This window comes from Perognathus longimembris, chromosome 25, assembly GCF_023159225.1.
Source record: "Perognathus longimembris pacificus isolate PPM17 chromosome 25, ASM2315922v1, whole genome shotgun sequence".
In the NCBI taxonomy this organism is placed as follows: Eukaryota; Metazoa; Chordata; class Mammalia; order Rodentia; family Heteromyidae; genus Perognathus; species Perognathus longimembris.
In genome coordinates this window covers 7,346,355-7,368,317 of record NC_063185.1, presented here as the reverse complement: position 1 = coordinate 7,368,317, position 21,963 = coordinate 7,346,355, and the positions used below count along the sequence as shown (strand labels likewise).

Below are 21,963 nucleotides of genomic sequence, written 5' to 3'. Positions count from 1 at the left end.
CATAGTTACAACAGGAAGTTCAATGCAGTTTTACAAGTCAAGACAAGAAGCCAAACACAGGTGACATACCCAGGGAAATACCCAGGCAGGAAACGAGACCTAATCTCAAAAATCACAGCAAAACTAGGCTGGAGGTATGGCTATTCAATGGTAAGAATGCCTGCTTTGCAAGCACAAGGCCTGCGTTCAAATCCAAGTACCATATACAAAGGGAGGGATAACAGTCTCTCCTTTTCCTGGGATCCAAATAAGATATATATCTGTGAGACAGGAATAGGACTGGTAAGTTCTAAGTGAGGGAAGGGCAATGTGACAGCAGACGCAAGTCTGTTTTCTTTTGTGGGGAAAGACCAGGAAAACTCCTCAGCCAAGTGGTCACAATTTGACCAGAAAGTAATAAGGCTCAAAAAGAAGTTAGTAACAAGTACTTCAACAGGAAATTACACCGCCAAGGAAACAGAAACCTAAGTTCGATTCTTACTATTAAATAGGTAAGTTAACAATCACATATTTATAGATTTTCATTTCTCTCACCAAAAAATGTTTTAATTCCTGTCAGCAGGAAAAAGTAGACAGAAACTGAGAAAGGATTCCACAAGTTCTCCCCAAAAAGCAGGAAAACAAATTAGGTAGAAAGAAAAGCCAATATAGCAAATCTCCCCTTGCCCTGAGCCGCCCTGACCTTCCTCACGCACCGCCGCCGGGGCGCAGGGGTCACCTAGGCCGGGTTCAGACCGACGCCCAGTGTTGGGTGTTGGGCTCTGAGTTCCCTGCCCTCCCCCCCCCACCCCCCCGCATTTCAGGGCAGCCCAGTTCCTGAGGAAGATGGCCGACCCCCAGTCCATCCAGGAATCGCAGAACCTCTCCATGTTCCTGGCCAACCACAACCGCATCACCCAGGTGAGGGCACACGGGCCCGGCCAGCTCCTCCGCCCTCCCGCCCTCCCTCCCTCCCGGCCCCAGGCCCCCTGCCCTGGCCCTGTAGAGCGTGAGTCCAAGCAGGACAACCTCGTGGCCCACCGTGACGCCACAGGCAACCTCGGGGCCTCGGCCCCCCCATCTGGCTCTGCGGGTCTGAGAATCGGCCTCGTATCCGGCAGGCTGCGTGAGGCTGACCAGCCCCGCGGTTCAGGAAACCGGGGTGTGCTCCGGCACCCCTTTCCCGGGCCCCGCCCGCACGGCCGCCCCTGGCCTGTTTTGCCCCGCCCAGCTCGATCCGCCCTGTGTCACCTCACCTCAGGCAGGCACCCTCAGGTCTACCTGCGCACCCCCAAACCAACGGGCGGGGAGGGGGCGTCCTGCAAGTTCTGGGGCTCTGAGGGCCCGGACCCCTGACCCAAAGGGCTCGGGAAGGGCGGCGGGGGGCACCTCAGACCCTGCCCCCCCCCCAGGAGCTGTGTCTGCCCTGTGGGGCTGTGGCAGGGTGGAGACCCCAGCCGCCTCTGCTCCCCACACGGCCCGGCCTGAGGAGACCTAGAGGAGATGGGGAGCACGTGTGCATCCTCCCAGCGGGGCGAGTGCCGCCCTGCGTCCTCCATCGCAACCAGGGCTGGGTGTGCAAAGGCCCAGGGGGGACCGACCAGGGGCCTGACGGGCGGGTGGGTGGCGCGGGCTGGCGTGCGGGCTCCGGTTCCCCCGGGGGGACACAGCCGTGGGTACCCTGGGCTGGCTGGCTGTGCCCAGCCCTGGGCGTGGGTGCGAGCGGGGGGGATGCCGGGCCCGTCTCACCGGAGGGTGGCGCTGTGGTCCAGTGTCTCCACCAGCAGCTGGAGGTGATCCCGGGCTACGAGGAGCTGCTGGCCGACATCGTGAACATCTGCGTGGATTACTACGAGAACAAGATGTACCTGACGCCCAGCGAGAAGCACATGCTGCTCAAGGTGGGCGGGGGGGGGGGGGTCCCTGCCACGTCCTCCTCACCCCCCCCCCCTCCCTCCTCCTCCTCCTCCTCCCCTCCTCCTCCTCCCTCCTCCCCTTCCTTCTGGTCTCCTTCACCTCTACGGCTCCTGGTAGTGAGTTCCTATGCCAGCAGGGGGCGCCAAGCCCTAAACAAAAAGGTCCCCATGCTGGTCCTGCAGAGCAAGATGCTCCCGGGCCAAACAGGAAGTGATCCTTACAGCTTCCTGTCCGCGCCCCTCAAGTGTCCCCCGAGAAACAGAGGCACGTGGGGACGTGACATTCCCACGTCCCCATAGTGGGCCGGACCCTCCACACTTGAGCTCTGCGTTTAAAAAAAAAAATGTTTTAGAAAAACGAGTTCTCTTTCAGTGGATAACTAAAGGGACTGAAGTGTTAAGAATTGTCACACACACACACTCACACTTCTCAGGCATCTTGGGGCTTCCTCTCAAGGACCTAGATGGGCACATTTGGCGCACAGACCCTGCGCTGGGTCTGTCGAGTGACCGTCGCTGAGGCTCAGCTGTGTGACTTGGCCAGGCTCTGGAACCTCTGTGTGTCTCGGCTTCCCGTCTGTAGAATGGGGCTCTTGCTTTGAACTTGACTCACAAGAGACGATGCTTGTTCTAAAGTCATTGGCCCAGTGATTAGGGCTCTGGAAATGGGCACCATAGTGATGTGCTAAACTTCCAGTTGGAAGGAGCCTGGCATTTCCTGTCCTTATTTGAGGATGCATAGAATGTGTCGGGGGGGGAGGAGGGGGTTCACAGCCCCATGGCGATGACGGCATCTGCTCTCTGCCCCATCCTGCCCTAGGTGATGGGCTTCGGCCTCTATCTGATGGATGGGAACGTCAGCAACATTTACAAGCTGGATGCCAAGAAGAGAATCAACCTTAGCAAAATCGACAAGTTCTTCAAGGTCAGCCACTAGCCGGGGCCATGGACAGGCCGGCCCGGTCACACCCAGGACCCCTTTGGGGAAATTGTGGGCTTTGTCAGGTGGACAGGCACTCTCAAGACAGGAAGGGGAGGGGAGAGGAGAGGAGGGGAGGGGAAAGAAGAGGAAAAGAGAGGAGGGGAGAGCTGAGATGAGAGAAGGGGGGAGGGGAGAGGAAGGAAGAGGAGAGGGGAAGGAAGGGGGAGGGCAGGAGAGGAAAGGAAAAAGGAGGGGAGGAGAGGAAGAGAGGGGAGGGGAAGAGAGGAAGAGGAAAGAGAGAAGGAGAGGGGGTGGAGGGGAAGGATAGGAAGGGGAGGGGAGAGGAGGGGTGTATCGGAGCTGCCCTAGGCAGAGGGGGTATCACCGGCCCACGAAGGCCTCGGCACGCAGCTGGATTCTGCTGGGCGTCTAACTGCCGCTCCCGCCTTTCCCGCTCTCCCTGGCCGGAAGTCCTTGCCCACCTCCAGGGAACCGTGCGCTAGTGCCCGGTAGAAACCAGAGCTCTTGGGAGGAGGGCCAAGGACTGGATTAGAACTCAAATCCCAGGTGGCAAAAGCCCCTCACGGGCACACACACACACACCATCAGCTTCGGCGCCCCCAGATCTGGCCTCCTCACCCCAGATCGTTAGAGAAGAAGAAGAAGAAGAAGAAGAAGAAGAAGAAGAAGAAGAAGAAGAAGAAGAAGAAGAAGAAGAAGAAGCGGCTCAAGCAAACCTTGGAGGGTTGTACACGGTGCGGGCTTGGTTTGGCACGGAGATCTGGGGTGCAAAGGCACTGGAGGCCAGGAGGCCGAGCCTGGGCCTCGCTACAGCTCTGAGTCACCGGGCGAGCAGCCGTGGGGCGCGGCGTGGCGTGGCCGGGCTGTTCTTCAAGACAGAACATTGCCATTTCTCCAGCCTGCACTGGGGGGGGGGGGACTCCCCACAGACAGGGCCAGGCTTCCCGGGGGCCCAGTGGTCCGGGGGCTTTGGGCAAAGCTCTAGATCTCCCTGGAGCTCAGTTTCCCCAGTACTCCCCAGATTTAGCAGGATTCTGCGGTGTGAGCCCAGAGATCTAATCCTGCTTCTGGCCAGAAAGCGTGTGTAAGGATCCGCGGCTGATGCGAGGGGGTTCGCAGCATCACCGCAAAGTCCCAGGGCTCCTGAGCGGGTGTGGATAGCGGGTGTTGGGGGGGGGGGGTCAGGTTCTAGTGCTGGAGAGGCCGGGGGTGAACACCGGCGCCTCCCTCCTCACCTCGGCTTGCTCCGCCCTGTCTTTCCTTTGTCAGTCTTGGGGCTTGAACTCCGGGCCTGGGGGCCCTGTCCCTGAGCTCCTTTTGCTCATGGCTAGCCATCTGCCACTTGAGCCACAGCTCCACTTCCGGCTCTTTCTGAGACGTGTGGTAGCGATGAGCGTCTCCCAGGCTTTCCTGCCCCAGCTGGCTCTGAACCGGGATCCTCCGATCTCAGCCTCCTGGGTCGCTAGGATGTCGGGTGCGAGCCGCCCGCTGCCCAGCGAGGGGCTTCGGGGTTCAGGCTCGGGCTGCTTAGATGAGCGAGGCGGGCTGGAGCCGGGGGAAGGACTTGGCCGGGGGTCCTGTGGGGGTCCCCCCCACCCCCCCCCCGGGCCTGCGGGCGCGTCTCACCGCCGCCTTCGCTTCTCTTGCAGCAGCTGCAGGTGGTGCCTCTGTTCGGGGACATGCAGATCGAGCTGGCCAGATACATTAAGACCAGTGCTCACTACGAGGAGAACAAATCCAAGTGAGTGCGTGCCGTAATGTCTCTCGGCGTCCTCGACAGTGCCCAGCCCTGGGCCGGGGGCCGGGGGGCCGCTTCAGCCCCCCCTCCTCCCCAGAGCCCCGGCACCGCCACCGGCTCGGCGGCGACCAGCCCCAGGCGCTCCGACTCCTTTGCCCGCTGCCGTCCACCCGGCTCTAAAGGGCTCGGAGCACTGGCCACGCCCCTCGGCCCGCTCAGCGCCCGGGGGGCGCCCTGGAGGGGGGCATCGGAGAGAGAGACGCCCTCCCCCGGCTCAGGTTGCGTGGCCACGCAGTAAGTAGGGGGTAGCGCGTGGGTGGGGGCGTCGCCGGGCACCGGGGCCCCAGTGCCCGCCGGCCGGGGCGGCTCCATCGGGCCTCGGGTGGAGGAAGCCCGGCCCCGCCCCGCCCCCCGACACGAGCGGCCGTGGCTCACGCCCGTCATCCCAGCCACTCGGGACGCTGCGATCTGAGGAGGGCGGTTCAAAGCCAGCCCAGGCAGGAACGCGCGTGAGACTCGTTATCTCCAGTTCGTCTCAGGAAAACCCACAAGCGGCGCCGTGGCTCCGCTGGTGGAACACCAGCTCCGAGCACAAAAGCGCGGGGACGGTGCCCAGGCCCCGAGTTCAAGCCCCAGAACCAGCACAAGCAAAGGAACTAAAGACACTCGCAGGGGGTCTCGGCCCCCCCCCCAGCCCGGAGCCCTGCCGCTGGGACCCCAGGACAGGGGGGGCTGGCAGCCTGTGGAGGAGCCGGGACCCCCTCCCGCCCTCTCCCTGCCTGGCTACCGGGCCACCTGCAGCCAGGCCCGGAGACGCGGGTTCGAGTGTGCCCATCCCTACAGAAGTAGCGTGCAAGTGCAAAGAAGTCCCTGGCCGCTCTGCCCCTCGGTGCCGAGCGCTGGGCTCTCCCCCGCTCCCTGTCGGGGCCCGGACCCCAGCACTGGGCGGAGGAAGGGGAGCGAGGGGCCCCTTGTCCCCCCACCCCCACCCCGTCCTTCTGCTGCTCAGCCTGGCTTTCCTAGTGGCATCTTCCCGCGGGGAAGGGGGAGGACGGGGGAGGGGGGCGGGCAGGAGGCGCCCACCTGGGCTCCTTGCTCCAGTGCCAGCTCTTCCCACCTCTAGGAAGTACGACGCGGGCACACGCGCACGCACGCACGCACACGCGCGCCCCTCGGCTCTGTGTGGAACGGGCGCGTTGTAGCTGGGCGTCCATCTGACGGAGCGGGGGCGGGGCGGACGCCAGGCGGCCCCACGAGGGCCAGGCAGGAGGAGCGGGGAGGGAAACTGAGGCACAGCCTCTTCGTTAGTGGCGGGAAGAGAAGGGGAGGAGGGAGAGGGCACGGGCTGTGTGTGTGTGTGTGTGCGTGTGTGTGTGTCTCGCAGACGCTGGTGCCCGGGCTGGCCTTCAGCTGCCATCCTCACTCTCGGCCCCCGAGCAGCCGGGTTACAGGTGCGAGCCGAGCCCTCCTTGGAAGTCTTTTGGGCAAGCGCTTGCTGGGGTGGCCGCCCACCTCCCCCCTCGGAGAGGGGTTCCCCCCCAACACTGCGGTCTCCCCCCCAGGTGGACCTGCACCCAAAGCAGCATCAGCCCCCAGTACAACATCTGCGAGCAGATGGTGCAGATCCGGGACGACCACATCCGCTTCATCTCCGAGCTGGCCCGCTACAGCAACAGGGAGGTGAGCAGGGCGCTGGGGGGGGGGGGGGGGGAGCCGCGGGGGGGGGGTCGGGGGGGGGGCCGGGCCGGGGCCTGGTCACTGGCACACGGTGAGCCGGGGGACACCGTCCTGTCCCCACCCGCGTGTCCAGGGAAACCGCTTTGAATGCGCACGGTCTGCACGCGTGCGTGCGTGCGTGTGTGTGTGTGTATCCTGGGGCTTGAACTCAGTGCCTGGGACGTTTCACTGATTAATGGGAGATAAGAGTCTCATAGCCCCCCCCCCTTTTTTTATTGGTCTGGGCTGGCTTTGAACCAGGATCCTCAGATTCTCATCTATCCATCCATCCATCCATCTATCTATGGAAACAAGATCAGTCCGCAAACCTAAGAGATAAGGTAGCTCTGCAAAAGGAGAAGCTGGCCCTGCCCAGCCGCCTGGAGTTTGGGCGCTCAGGCCTGCTGGGCTTCTGGCTCTTCTCTTGATCTGTTGATGGATAAACAGCCCCTCCTCAGCCCCCTGACTGCGGAGGCCCCCCTCCCCCCCCCCCCCCCGCGCTCACTGCTGCCACCCTGTGGCCAGCGGTGGGCATTTCTGTCTGATCATAGAGCAAGCAAGGTACAGACCTTGAAATGGGGTCGGCCCGACAGATGCCGGCAGGGTGGAGGTCAAACCAGGGGCCCACACCTACTGCTAGCCTGCCTGCGTGCTTCCCTGCCCGCCTCCTTCCCTTTCCTTTATCCTCTTCCCCCCCTCCCTCCCTCCTCTCTCTCTTCTTTCCTCCTCTCTTCCTCCCTTCCTTTCCAGGGATCAAGCCCCAGGTCCCCCCCTCCTCACTCGAGTGAAGCCCCCAGACCCAAGCCTTCAGCTTTCTTAGCAAGTGTGTCCATCCGCCATACGGCCCTGATCGCTTTGACCTCGCAAGCCGGGGCCGGCTGCTTCCTAGTGAGGGCTAGCGGATGTAGGGAGCGCCTTCAGAAGCCCGGTCCTCCTGTCCCGGCGGGAGTTCTGATCCTGCAACGGTTCCCAACTGGACACGGGCGAGCCCCCGAGCATTCGGCAGGGAGGAAGCGGGCTGAGCTCCCACGAGCCCCAGGTGGCTGTGCTCACCCCCGTGGATACTAGCCTTGCCTCCGTGTGCACTTAGACCCTTGACTGTAAACGAAATAACACATACAATACACATCGTAGTGTGTTTAATAAGCAGCACGAGCAATAATGTGTCACCATGCATATTTAAATGTATGCCACATGTTGCTTATATAGAATTCTGTGCTGCAATGTGCGTTGTATAGGATGTGTAACAAATCACGCACGTATTTGACTTACTGCACGCGCAGAGCTGCTGTAACTACCGCGTGGGAGAAGTTCAGCTAACATGCAGTGTAACCCCGTCCCTGCGCGTGGGCGCCATTGTGTATGGTGAACTCACCACTCAGCAGCACAAACACGGGCCCGGTGTGCCAGCCCATGGGCGCGGGGCGTTTGCGCGCGGGAGGAGGGCTGAGAGTCTCACCCGGTCTGTAAAGACTGACAGATCCCAGCGAGCATCGCGAGGGACGACCGCCTGCCACGTGGGGGCCACGTACGTGGCCGTGTTTCATTGCGGCATATTCCACAAGCCAAAAGAGGTTTGTGTGACATCCACCGTCGTGGCTTGCGATGGGCATTTGCTAGGAAGGAGAACCAAGACACGGGATTCGCTGGATCGCCACATTTGCCGCCGGTGCACCGGTGGCTCACGCCCGCAATCCTAGCGACCGAGGAGGCTGAGACCGGAGGATCTCAGTTCGAAGCCAGCCCAGGCAGGAAAGTCTGCCAGCCTCTCATCTGCGGTGCACCACCAAAAAAAAAAAAAAGCCAGAAGTGAAGCTGTGGGTCCAGGGGTAGAGCACGAGCCTTGAGCACCACATAAAGAATAAAGCCCGGACACGGTGCCCGGGCCCTGCTGAGGTCAGGCGTCGCGCGTGCGGTTGGCGAAGGCTGAGGGTCTCTGCCCTGCTTCCCAGGTGGTGACCGGCTCGGGGCTGGACAGCCAGAAGTCGGACGAGGAGTACCGGGAGCTCTTCGACCTGGCGCTGCGGGGCCTGCAGCTCCTATCCAAGTGGAGTGCCCACGTCATGGAGGTGGTAGGTGGAGGCCCGGGTCATGGAGGTAGAGGTTGGGGTCCTTTTCCCTTTTGCCCATGGCTGGTGCTCTACCCCGGGGGGCCACGCCTCCAGCCCAGGTTTTTGCTGGCTCATTGGTGCTTCTGCTCTCGACGTCCAGCGTTCCTTACAAATAAGATTGTGTGGTGTGTGGTCTTTCGTACCTGGCTTCTTCCTTTTCTCTTTCTGTCAGTCGTGGGGCTTGAACTCAGGGACTAGGCGCTGTCCCTGCGCTCTTTTGCTCATGGCGCTCTACCACTTGGAGCCACCGCACCACTTCTGGTTTTCTGGTGGTTCACCGGAGATAAGAGGCTCACGGACTTTCTTGCCCGGGCTGGCTTTGAACCACCATCCTCAGGTCTCAGCCTCCTGAGTCACCAGGATGACAGGTGTGAGCCACCGGTGCCTGGCTACCTGGCTTCTTGTAGTTCCCTCAGTCAAGGTTCAGGACCTTTTCCTTTTGGGGGGCTGGTAATATTCCACGGTACGGGGTTTGTCTCGCGCCTGGCACCAACAGGCTCCCTTGGTGGTTCCCCCCTCTCCTCTAGTACTCTTGGAAGCTGGTTCACCCCACAGACAAGTTCTGCAACAAGGACTGCCCGGGCACGGCGGAGGAATACGAGAGAGCCACGCGCTACAACTACACCAGTGAGGAGAAGTTCGCCTTCGTGGAGGTAGGCGCCGACCCGGCCCCGAACCCTGGCCACAGGCCACGGCCCTCGGTGCTCCGCCCACCGCGACGGCATTGTCCCCTGTCCATCAAGCGTCATCTCTTTTGGTCAAAAGCCGTCACTCAAGCCGGGCGCCGGTGGCTCCCGCCTGTCCTCTAAGCTACTGAGGATGCTGAGATCTGAGGATCACAGTTCAAAACCAGTCCTGCCCAGGAAAGTCCCTGAGACTCCTACCTCCAATGAAACACCAGTAAAGCCAGAAGTGGAGCTGTGGCTCAAGTAGTAGAGCAAAAAACAAAACAAAAAGCTCAGGGACAGTGCCCAGGATCTGAGTTCAAACCTCAGGACACACACACACACACACACACACACACACACACACACACAGAGTTGTTATTCAGAAACAATTAGAGATTCATCTGGTCCTCAAAAACCCAATAGATGTTATTTACTCTACTGGAAAAATGGGCTGAAAGAAAACCAGCAGCAAAAAGAAACACCGAGTAGCTGAAGCAGATCTGAACTCCTCAGGCAAAGACACATTTGCCACCCCTTCTCCTCTGGCTTTGTGCTGGTTCGCTGGGAGATTCGTGGCTCGGTGAGAGGTTCGTGGACTTCCCTGCCCGGCTGGACATTGAACTGTGATCCTCCAGACTTCCGCTTTCTGAGTCTCTGGGATTACAGGCATGAGCCACCGGCGCCTGGCACCCAATCTTCCTATTCCTTGACACAAGCAGTTGCACGTATTTATGGGGTCCACCCAGTGCATAATAATAAGATAGTGATAAGATGCTAAGACGGGGCGCATGGAACACTTGTGGCCTCTTGGGTGTATTGGAGTCCTCTCAAGTAGCTTTTTTTTTTTTTTGCCAGTCCTGGGGCTTGAACTCAGGGCCTGAGCACTGTCCCTGGCTTCTTTTTGCTCAAGGCTAGCACTCTGCCACTTGAGCCACAGCGCCATTTCTGGCCGTTTTCTGTATATGTGGTGCTGGGGAATCGAACCCAGGGCTTCAAGTATACGAGGCAAGCACTCTTGCCACTAGGCCATATCCCCAGCCCCCAAGTAGCGCTTTTGAAGTGATGCAGTGTTGTTGTTGGTGGTGGTGTTGGTGGTGATGGTGGTGGTGATAGTGGTAGTGGTGGTGGTGGTGATGATGGTTGTGGTGGTGTTGATGGTGGTGGTGGTGATGGTATTGATTGTGATGGTGGTGATGATGATGGTGAGGGTGGTGGTGGTGATGATGGTGTTGATTATGGTGGTGAATGTGGTAGTGGTGGTGATGGTGATGATGATGGTGTGGTGATGTTGGGATGGTGGTGGTGGTGGTGATGATGGTGTTGATGGTGGTGTTGGTGGTGGTGGTGATGGTGGTGGTGATGGTGGTAGTGGTGATGATGATGGTGGTGGTGATAGTGGTGTGGTGGTGATGATGGTGGTGGTGGTATGGTGTGATGATGGTGGTGATGATGGTGATGGTGGTAGTGATGGTGATGGTGGTGGTGGTGATGATGGTGGTTGATGGTGATGGTGGTGATGGTGATGGTGGTGGTGGTGATAATGGTGTTGATGGTGATGGTGGTGATGGTATTGATTGTGATGGTGGTAATGGTATTGATTGTGATGGTGGTAATGGTATTGATTGTGATGGTGGTGATGGTGATATGGTGATGGTGGTGGTGGTGATAATGGTGTTGATGGTGATGGTGGTGATGATGATGGTGGTGATGGTGGTGGTGATGGTGATGGTGGTGATGGTGGTGGTGGTGGTGATGGTGGTGGTGGTGATGGTGGTGGTGGTGATGGTGGTATGGTGATGGTGGTGTGATGGTGATGTGGTGGTGGTGATGATGGTGGTGGTGATGTGGTGGTGGTGGTGGTGGTGATAGTGATAGTGGTGGTGATGGTGGTGATGGTATTGATTGTGATGGTGGTGATGGTATTGATTGTGATGGTGGTGATGGTGATGATGGTGATGGTGGTGGTGGTGATAATGGTGTTGATGGTGATGGTGGTGATGGTGGTGGATGATGGTGGTGGGTGGTGGTGATGGTGGTGGTGATGGTGGTGGTGGTGGTGATGGTGGTGGTGGTGATGGTGTTGACAGTGATGGTGGTGGTGATGACGGTGGTGGTGGTGATGGTGTTGATGGTGGTGATGGTGGTGGTGATGGTGGTGGTAATGGTGGTGGTGGTGGTGATGATGGTGATGGTGGTGATGGTGGTGATGGTATTGAGGATGGTGGTGGTATTGATGGAGATGATGGTGATGGTGATGGTGGTGGTGATGGTGGTGGTGGTGACGGTGTTGATGGTGATGGGGGTGATGGTAGTGGTGATAGTGGTAGTGGTGTTGATGGTGGTGGTGGTGGTGATGGTGATGGTGGTGGTGATGGTGGTGGTGGTGATGGTGGTGGTGATGGTAATGGTGGTGGTGATGGTGGTGGTGATGGTGATGGTGGTGGTGGTGGTGATGATGGTGATGGTGGTGGTGGTGGTATTGATGGAGATGGTGGTGATGGTGATGGTGGTGGTGATGGTGGTGGAGATGGAGGTGGAGAGAAGGGAGCAGAACGCCAATTCTCCTTTTGTCCCCGCCTGGGGGCCTGGTGGTGGGCAGCGGCTGGCCAGGGTGCCGGGGATCCGGCGGGCCTCACCCCGCTCCGTGCCCGTGCAGGTGATCGCCATGATCAAAGGCCTGCAGGTGCTCATGGGCCGCATGGAGAGCGTGTTCAACCAGGCAATCCGGAACACCATCTACGCCGCCCTGCGGGACTTCGCGCAGGTGACCCTGCGGGAGCCGCTCAGGCAAGCCGTGCGCAAGAAGAAGAACGTCCTTATCAGGTGGGTCTCGGGGACCCCTCCACCGAGGGGGCGCGCCAGACAGCCAGCGTCCCGGCCGACCTGCGCCCCCACACAGCCCCGCTCCCAGCGCTGGCTTGCGTGCGCGTGAGTCAGGTGCCCCCCCGCCACCAGGCCTCGGTTTCCCTCGTCTGTAAAATGGGTACAATGAAGCCAGGCACTGGTGGCTCAGGCCTGGAATCCTCACCGCTCAGGAGGCGGGGATCCGAAGATCGCGGTTCCAAGGCGGCCTGCATAGGGGACCCCACGAGACTCTGATCCCCAATTAACTAACCCCCCCCCCAAGAAAAGCCATCAGTGGAGCTGTGGCTCAAATAACAGCATTATTAGCCTTGAGGGACAGAGCCCAGGTCCTGAGTTCGAGCCCCCCCACTAATAAAAAAAATGGATATGATGGCACCCCTGCCCCCACCCTCCCTCCCCACGGTCCCCCATCACCCCGGGGCTTGATGGAGGGGTCATGGGCGCCATTGAAACACCAGTGCCACACATTTTACCGGGCTCCCCGCAGCGCCTTCCGCCCCCGACGCCCAGGGGCCCCTGTGGGGGGCAGCATCTCTGGAGAGAGGGGACAGGAAGTTGCCCCACCCGCCCAGCCTCCTTCGGGTGCTGAGACCCCTCCCCCCGCCCCCCAGCGTTCTGCAGGCCATCCGCAAGACCATCTGCGATTGGGAGGGCGGGCGTGAACCCCCCAACGACCCCTGCCTGCGAGGAGAGAAGGACCCCAAAGGGGGCTTCGACATCAAGGTGCCCCGCCGAGCCGTCGGGCCCTCCAGCACCCAGGTGAGCAGCTCCGGCTGGCCCGCCCCACCAGTTCCCTTCCACCAATGCTGGATTCCATAGAGGAAAGGACGCCGCTGCTCTGAGATTCAGGAGACCTGGGTTCTAGTCCCCGACCTCCTGTGTGACCTTGGCCATGTTGCACAACCTCTCCGGGCCTCAGTTGTCCGGTCTGACCCATGGGGTTTACACCGCTTCCAGTGTTACATCTGACAGGCCCACCCCCCCCCGCCCTCCCCCACCGCCCCGGGGAATCTCCATGTGCCCCTCTCCCTGCGTGGCCCGGAGGCGCTGTGTGGTCTCGGGCGAACGCCCGGGCCTCTCTGGGCTCTGTCTTCGTTGGTTACCAGCTTGCTGCTGCCTTCCCCCCCCCAACTTCCCCTCAGCCACAGGGACACGCAGCCCTTCACCCCACCAAGAAAGTCACATGATCAGCCAGGTGTAGCCCTGCATACTCAGGAGGCCGAGATCTGCAGCAGATCAGGGTTCAAAGCCACCCCCTCCGCAGGAAAGCCTCATGAGACTCTTTATCTCCAATGCAACCACCACAAAGCCGGAAGCAGAGCTGTGGCTCGGGTTGGTAGGGCGCTAGCCCTGGACGAAAACAGCGGTGGGGCAGCGCCCAGGCCCTGAGTTCAAGCCCCAGGACTGTCACACACACACACGTGCGCACACACACACACACACACACGTCCACTGAAGTCTCTCATCCTCCAAGGAGGAAAGCTGAATTCCTTCCTCGTCTGGGGGTCCAGGGTCCCTGCGCTCTCTGTGGGGCTTGGGGAAGCAGGGACTTCCGGCTGTGCAGGCCCCGGGTCGTGTGCGGGGGGACCCCACTTGATGACACCTCTAAGCCTCTCTCTGTGAGCCTGTCTGGTGCTCCCCCCCCCCGTGTGTGTGTGTGTGCTCGTGTCAGGCAGGGCGGGTGCGGTGGGCAGGTTTGGCGTAGCTTTCCTTGGCGTCCAGCCTCCAGCCAGTGTGAACCAGTATAGCCTGAACCCCAAGTCCTGTGGGGATCCTAGAATCAGAGCATCTTGGGAGGGAGAGGAGGCAGAGGAGGAGGAGGAGGAGGAGGAGGAGGGTGGGAGGAAGGAGGAGAGGATGGCAAGGGAGAGAAAAGGGGGGGGGGAGATCTGTAAGGACGCTGCCAGTGGGGAAGGTCCATTTGGGGAGCACCCCCCCCCACAGGTTAGGAAGGCACAGATGTGCTCCATGAGCTCTGCCACACCGGGAGTTGCCCCGAGAGAGAGAGAGAGAGAGCGTACAGTCACCCCATTTCTCAGATGGGAAAACCGAGGCCCAGATAGGGCAGGTGACTTGTCCGAGTCACAGGTGAGTCCGGACGGAGTGGGACAAGAACCCAGGTCTCCTGACTCCCGCCCGGGGCTCCGCCCTCTCCCCCCCCCCACTCCCCGGGGGCTCCCTGCCTTCTGCCCTGGCGCACAGGTGGAGGGGGAGAGGCCGACCCCGCCCTGGTCCCAGTCGGTCAGTGCTCGCAGCAGGTTAGAGCCAGCGTTTCCGTCGTTAGCACAGGGGTTCGCTCCACAGGCCCAGTGGGTGGGCTCTCCCCGCGGTGAGGAGCCCCCCACCCGGGCAGCGTGTCCCCCCCCCCCCCGGGCGTCATGGAGAGATGGCAGGCAGGACGGTGCGGTGCAGGAGCGCTGGGCGGCTGGAGAGTCTCGGGCCACCCGCATGGCGACGTCTTCCCGTTGTATACAATGCCTCTTGGTTTTCTCTCTCTCTCTCTTCTCTTTCTCTCTCTCCCTCGTCCCTGTCTCTCCTGCCCTTCCTCCCACCCCCCCTTCCTCCTCTCCCGTTGTGTCTTAGGCCTGCCAGTGGTCCCCGAGGGCTTTGTTTCACCCCACTGGTGGCACACAGGGCCGAAGAGGCTGCCGATCCCTGGTATTACGGCCTGCTGGCGGGGTTGGGTCGGGTCCCCACTGGGGGGGGGGCAGCAGAATGGAGCCCCCTCCCGCCCCCCCCCTCCGGCCCTCAGATTCAATGGTGTGTGGAAAGGTGTAGATCATAGCAGAGAGAACAGTCTCCCGCTGCGCCCGTGCCCCGAGCACGCCGGGCGTGCTGTATGAAAGCGGGAGTTCCCTGTCTGTCTAGTAGTGTCCTGTGTAAGTACTGGTGCTAAGTACTGGTGTCAATTGAACACCGGGGAGGCAGGCCGTGCCCTGTGGCTCCAGGCCACCGGGGGGCGCTGTCACTCACGTGCCCATTCAGGAAGCAGGATTGGCAACCGGCGGTGGTTGGTCGGTTGTGGAGGGGAGGGAGGCTGAAGGGGGGAGGGGTGCCACTCTTGCTGTGATCTTACCCCATCGGGGAAAATCTGAGATGGCGTCTGGTCCACCTCCTTGCTCGTTAGCTGACACAACTGGAGCCCCGAGAGAGGCCTGTACTCCTCTAAGGTCACACAGCAAGTCGGGAAGACCACCTGGCCTTGAACCCAGGTCTTCTGATTCCCAGCACAGTGTTCCACCCCATGGGGTCACCCCAGGGAAGGAAGGGGTGACCACAGTGACAGACCACGGGGGGTCTCCCCTGATTCCACCACGGGGCCAAGCCGGGCAGTGTTGCCTCGAGCTGCGTGGGCATCAAGAAGAACTTCCTTCCCAGCTGGCCAGTGGCCCTCCTGGAGGTTTTCACAAGGGCTGCGGTGTGGCGCCCATCCCCCATGGCGCCAGGCCCCGGACAGCGCGCGTGGACACACACACACACACACGTCCAGATCACTTCTCCACCTAGACAGTTCTTAGGAAGGAAGGAAAGACAGGACGTCAGATCATACAAATAACCTTGAAAAAAAAAAACCTTTCCCCAGGGTGGAGGCCCAGCCTTGGGCCTCGACCTTGACGTTGACCTTGTCCTCTCTCTCTCTCTTTCAAGCTGTACATGGTGCGCACCATGCTCGAGTCGCTCATCGTGGACAAGAGCGGCTCCAAGAAGACCCTGCGGAGCAGCCTGGACGGCCCCATTGTGCTGGCCATCGAGGATTTCCACAAGCAGTCCTTCTTCTTCACCCATCTGCTCAACATCAGCGGTGAGTCCCAGAAAACACGCCCGCACACCCCCGAGGTCCTAGGTGGAATCTGGACCTTGGGGCTGGATCTGTCCGGGAGTCATTTATGGCGAACGGATCCGGAAGTCCTCAGGGAGGAGGGATGGAACGGGGGACCAAGCTAGAGGTCAAGCAGGGCAGAGTGGGCTGACTAACCACCCAGGCGCCTCGCCGTTTTTCCCCAGGCCGGCTCCCACCGCCGTCCTCTATGCCTCGTGCTTGGGTGGAAGCCAGCACCCCCGGCTTCCTGGTTGAGATGAGGTCTTGCTCACCTGGGCCTGGGCCTCGGCCTTGATTCCTCATCTGGCCCCATCTCGGCCTCCGTGAGGAGCTGAGATTACAGCCGTGGCCTACCACGCCTGGCTCTAGATGCATTTTATACACAAGGGAGGGGGGGAATGATCCCACAAGCCCCCCCCTCCTCGCCCCCCTCCCCCCCAGGCCCTGTTGCCACCTCGGAAGTGCAGGGTGCCCCCTGAGGGTGCTAGGCTTGCCCTGTGCCTTCAAGCACCAGTGACCGGGATCTGAGAAGAGCCTGCGGACCCAGCACCCCATGGCGGGCGGGAGCCATGGCTCCAGTGCCCTCCCCGAGGTGACCCCGCACCCCACCCCTCCCTGTGTTCCAGAAGCGCTGCAGCAGTGCTGTGACCTCTCCCAGCTCTGGTTCCGAGAGTTCTTCCTGGAGCTCACCATGGGCCGGCGCATCCAGTTCCCCATCGAAATGTCCATGCCTTGGATTCTGACAGACCACATCCTGGAGACCAAGGAGCCTTCCATGATGGAGTGAGAGGCGGGACCTGGGCTGCGGGGGGCGGGGGCCTGGGCTGCGGGGGCGGGGCAGGTCTGAAATGCAGGAGGCGGGGCCTGGCCCTTGGGGGCGGGGCCTGTCTCTTGGGGGCGGGACCTAAGATGCAGGAGCTGGGCCTGGCACAGGGGCGTGGCCTGGTCTGCAGGGGCGTGGCCTGGTCCACGGGGGCGGGGCCCAGGCCGCTGGGGCAGGGCCTGGGCTGCAGAGGAAGAACGGGCTCCTTTGCCTCCGCCTTGGCCAGCGAGGCTCCGGGACTGGGGTCTGCCCGCTGGTCGGGTGCCCGTCTGCAGCTCTGCGGGCAGCCACTCCGGCAGCCACGCGGGGGACATAGTCAGCCCCCGGGGGAGGAAGGCAGGACCCCGACCTGAGCCTTCCATCCCAGGCCCATTTTTGCAGGCTGTGGTTTGGCTGGGCGCCTTGGGTCTCTGGAGTCATTCCTCGCGACCCGGAGGCGGGGCCCAGGGGGGCCGTGGGGGGCGGGGGGTCCCGTGGGGTCACTGCCGCCCCCCTCTCCCCCTCAGGTACGTCCTCTACCTGCTGGACCTGTACAACGACAGCGCCTATTACGCACTGACCAAGTTCAAGAAGCAGTTCCTGTACGACGTGATCGAGGCCGAGGCGAGTGACGAGCCACGCCCCCTTGTCATCGCTGTCATCATCATCATCACTGTTATCATTATCATCATCATTATGATTATCACAGACAGACAAACACACACACATGCACACACACACACACACACACACACACACACACACACCAGGGCCTCGTGCTGTTTGCATAAGGCGATCACTCTGGGGCTGAGGGCCTGACAGGGAAAGAATCAGGGGTGAACCCTCCCCCTACCCTCCCCATCTCACCCCCCGCCCCCCCAAGTGTGCCTTTGCATCCCCCTGCAGCCGCGGCCCCGTCTGTGGAAAGCTTACCACTGTCTCTCTCTGGCTTTGGTCACTGCGTCGGAGGCAGCGGCGATCGCCACGCAAACCTCCGGTGTTAACAAGCCAGAGCGGTTTATTTAATCTAAGGTGGGTTTTTTTCTGATGGGGAGGGCGGCCAAAGGAGCCTTTATATTTCTAACTATGTCATTATAATCAGATTTGCAAAGCAAAGTGAAAAAAAAAAAGCAAATATCAAAGAACAGGGTTGAAAAAAAAAAAACCAAGATGGTCTATGGGCAGTGATGGAGGCGGTAGCTGGAGGGGACGAGCCCAGTGAGTGAGTACACAGCCCGGGAAGCTTCCCATCCCTTCCCGCACAGGCTGCGAGTCAGGGGTCAGCTGAAGAGCAGAACCCAGGGCGAGGGGGGAGGTTGGGGGGGGACGGGGGAGGGGGAGGGGCTGGTTCCTTATTGAGCTCTGCATGACTTGGTGTGTGCACACCAGTCCTGGGGCTTGAACTCAGGGACTCCATCACGCTCTCATTATTTGCCTTTTCACTCAAGGCTGGTGTGCTGCCACTTGAATCCTAACTTACTTTCCTTCTGGCTTTTGAGTGGTTTGTTGGACATAAGAGTCTCACAGACTTAGTCCTGCCTGGGCTGGCTTTGAACCACAATCCTCAGATCTCAGCCTCCTGAGTAGCTAAGGTGACAGGCGTGAACTTTGCTCTATCTGTTAACTGAGCACCGTGATTACAAGGGGTAAACGGACTTGCCTGGACACAGACTCCCTCCCTCTTTCCTTTCCTTCCTCCCTCCCTTCCTTCCCCCCCTTCCCTCCTTCTTTCCTCTCCTTCCCTTCCTTCCCTCCTCCTTCCTTCTTTCCTCCCTTCCTCCCTCCCTCTCTTCTCCTCCCCTCTCCTTTCTCTCTTTCTTTTCTTTTTTCCCCTTTTCTCTATCAAAGCTGTCATGGAGCCCAGAACACTCTTGGGGTATGCCGGCCCAAGCTGCCCAATCCCCGGCCCTCGAGTGAGTGTGACAGCAGGCCGGGCGCTGCCGTGTTGACATTCCCTGCTTCCCTCCGCAGGTGAACCTGTGTTTTGATCAGTTTGTCTACAAGCTGGCGGACCAGATCTTTGCCTACTACAAGGCCATGGCAGGCAGGTAGGAGAGCCAGGCTGAAGGCAGCCATCTTTCCCAACACCGTGTCTAGAAGGCATGGCTCCCTGCTCCCCCCTTGGCGAGGAAAAGGGGGCAGAAATGGTGCTCACTTCATGGGGCAGAGAGAAGCGGACAAGAGCAAAGATACGCAGAGGCAAGGAAGTTTCTGTAGTGTCTCATGAAGAAAGGCTTATGGGAAACAGTAAATAGGTGATTACGGGGAGCGGAGCTGGAAAGGCAGTGTGAAAAGAAAGCAGTATGGTCCAGGAAACTGCAGGCAGAAGCGATTTCCTGTGCAAAGTCACTGGCAGAAATAACAAAAATTGTAGAGCCTGCCTGCCTGCCTGGTTTGGGGGGGTTCGTGTCGGTTGTTGTCCCGCCCGCAGCCACAAGAGGGCACTGCGAGGAGATGGGAGGGGAAGAGATCAGCACTGATGATGCATTTAGCTATTTAGCCTGGGAGGAAGGAAAGGAAGGGAGAAAGGGAGGAAGGAAAGGAGGGAGGGCGAGGGGGAGGGAGGAAGGAAGGGTTTCAAGGTAACTGCAAGGTAATTTGCTGACCTTTTTTTTTTTCTTTGTCATTGCTTGTGGGGCTTGAACTCAGGGCCTGGGCGCTGTCCCTGAGCTCTTTAGCTCAAGGCCGTTGCTCTTCCACTTTGAGCCACAGCACGGTGGTTTGTTGGAGATTAAGAGTCTCACGAGGACTTTTCTGCCCAGGCTGGCTTCAAACCACGATCCTCCGATCGCAGCCTCCTGAGTAGCTAGGATGACAGGCGTGAGCCACCGCCGCCCGGTGAATTCCCGGGATTTAAGAACCCTGAGGACAAATTCACATTTTTTCCGTCAGCACCGAAGTGCGGGTGAATGCCACCAGCTGTGCGTGCGCACACAGACAATGCGAATGGGAAATGCCGTGCCGTGCGTGTGTGCACACGTGTGTGTGTGTGTGAACGTTGTGTGTATGTACACCCTCGGAGCCTCACACTCTGGCTCAGCTCTTTCGCTCGGGACTGGCGCTCGACCACTTGAGCCACACCTCCACCCCCGGCTTTTTGCTGAGGAGCTGTAAATGCAAGTCTCCTGGAGCTGTGTCCCCCAGGGTGGCTTCAAGCCACCATGCTCCGATCTCGGCCCCGTGAGTCGCTAGGATGACAGGTGTAAGCCACCGGCGCCCGCCCCTCTGCATCTAGAATGTTCCCGGGGTGTTACTAAGCATAGACTCCATCATGTTACGATATATAAATAAATAAAAGAGGCAAGTGGCCCATCTGTAACCTGGACATTCTTTTTTGTTTTTTTTTTTCTGTTCTGAGCTCCTGGCGGGATCTAAGGGTCTGCGGAGAGAGAAGGCAGTGGATAGAACCCCGTGTGGGGCCAGGCAAGGGGGGTGCTATCTACCAGGGTGTTCAGTGGGTCTGTTTCACCCTGGTCCTTTCCAGCGTCCTCTTGGACAAACGCTTCCGGGCCGAGTGTAAGAATTACGGCGTCATCATCCCGTACCCGCCCTCCAACCGCTACGAGATGCTGCTGAAGCAGACACGTGCACGTATTGGGGGGGGGGGGCTCTAGAGAAGATGGCGCAGAGCTGCAACGTCGGGGGGTGTGCCAGGGAATTGCCCAGTGGCGGGGGCGGGGGGAGTCCCGGGCCCAGGTAAATCCTAGTGCAAACCTTACAGGCTTGGCTACGTGATAGGGTTCCCCTGCCATCCCCGGCTTGCCCCGGGAGATCAGGAACCCCCAAACCTAAGCTGCAGAGCCCCACTTTCTGCCCATTGCCATAGCCCAAGTGAAATAACAAGAAAATAAAACTCTTCATTTAATGGAAAGTTTTTGTTTGCATGACATCCATCACCCACGATGCATTATTGATGTCCATGTTGGTTAGCTAAGGTTCAGCTCTCTGACATAAAAATTTTTAGCGAAGAGAAAATGCACAGGATGGGTGGTGACAGGCTGGGAGAAGAAGACGGTTTAGCAGTCTTGATCTTCTATTACCTTTTCGTGGTGTTGTTGCAGGAGCTTGATCTCAAGGCCTCAGTCCCTCCCTTGGCACTCTAGCCATGAGCCACACTTCCAGCTCTGGGGTTTTGCCGGTTGCATGGTGATAAGAGTCTCGTTGACTTTCCCGCCCAAGCTGTCTTTTAACTGCAATCCTCAGATCTCAGCTTCCCAAATAACTAGGATTAAAGTTTTGTGCCATGAATGTCCAGCTGTTGGATTGGAATGGACAGGGTGATGCACACGGTGAGAGTAAAACATTCTAGAACAAAACTAGAACTAATAATTTCTATTCAGCAGGTCTCTTGAAGAGACAGAAAAGTGAAGTAACTGAAGAGGAAGACAAGAGATTTTTTTTAAAAAAATTCCTCATTAAAAAGCAAATTTAAGACCACACTTTCAATCAAAATAGTCTGTATTTAATGTGAAGTGAACTTGACCAGGAGAGTACCATACAACTTTTATGTGCTGTTTAAAGCATTGCATACACAGGAACAGCGAACGTTACACCTGCCACGAAAGTAAAACTCAGATGAATCCAAAGGCTGGCTTATGCTAACACACACTGCTGGGTTCCCAATAAGAATGATAGCAAAACTTTTATAAAGCCTAAATACTAGAAACTCCTATTAAGCAGTATGTTTTCACTCTGTAAAATAGGACACCAGTTGTATTTATTGATGCTGGGTATATTAACTATGTTGATATTTTTGTTATTGCTTGCATGGCAGAGACATGATATACATCTGGTCTTTGATTAATGAGGAATCACAATAATTGCAACTTATTTTTAACTGCCATTCAGGTTACACATTCGGATGCAGAACAACATGTCCATTCTGTATGATTTGATTGAAGTAAAAGGGGATTTTTAGTGAAAGCCTTCCATTTTTTCAGCAGTTCTCTGGAGGACTCCCCCGCCACCCCCAATACCAAGCTTAGCACAAAACCTGAGCAAATTCCTTTAAGACTGGAGGCCTGGGTAGCCTCTAGGCGAGTGTCATAAAATGTGATCTTTCATTTTCGCGCAGTTTGCATGCTCGGCTTGCCTCATGCTGGCTTCTCCATGCAGAATGCCTTGGGGTCGAACCAAGTAACTCAGAGCATGGAGGAGAGCGATGGCCTTCACCGGGAATGAGGTGGTAGCTGAGATTTGTGGAGCTCGTGTTCAAACCCGGGAGGACGGGCGGGCGGCCGGGCGGCCTGGGCTGTGCTGGGGTGGGGGGGGGGGACACACGGAATTCTCCTCTACGTTCTGAGGCGCGGGGACGCAAGCGTGGACCACTGGGCAAAGCCACGTGCCGGGCCGCCCATGAGATGGCATGGACGGGGAGGCGGAGATCAGAGGGTCTTGGTTCGAAG

The 21,963-nt window shown here is 59.1% G+C and overlaps 1 protein-coding gene across 1 annotated transcript; it reads left to right on the top strand.

The window, feature by feature from the left end:
• Nucleotides 1–136: 136 nt before the first annotated feature.
• Nucleotides 137–21,739, top strand: LOC125341783 (cytoplasmic FMR1-interacting protein 2-like). The gene is made up of 17 exons (XM_048333875.1): nt 137–150; nt 804–900; nt 1,752–1,880; nt 2,716–2,820; nt 4,488–4,579; nt 6,139–6,256; nt 8,245–8,364; nt 8,931–9,056; nt 11,728–11,894; nt 12,548–12,695; nt 14,520–14,594; nt 15,585–15,738; nt 16,383–16,539; nt 17,086–17,233; nt 18,530–18,606; nt 20,043–20,149; nt 21,633–21,739. The coding sequence occupies exons 1-17, from the start codon at nt 137–139 to the stop codon at nt 21,737–21,739; spliced, it is 1,941 nt and encodes a 646-aa protein (XP_048189832.1).
• The last annotated feature ends 224 nt before the right edge of the window (nt 21,740–21,963 follow it).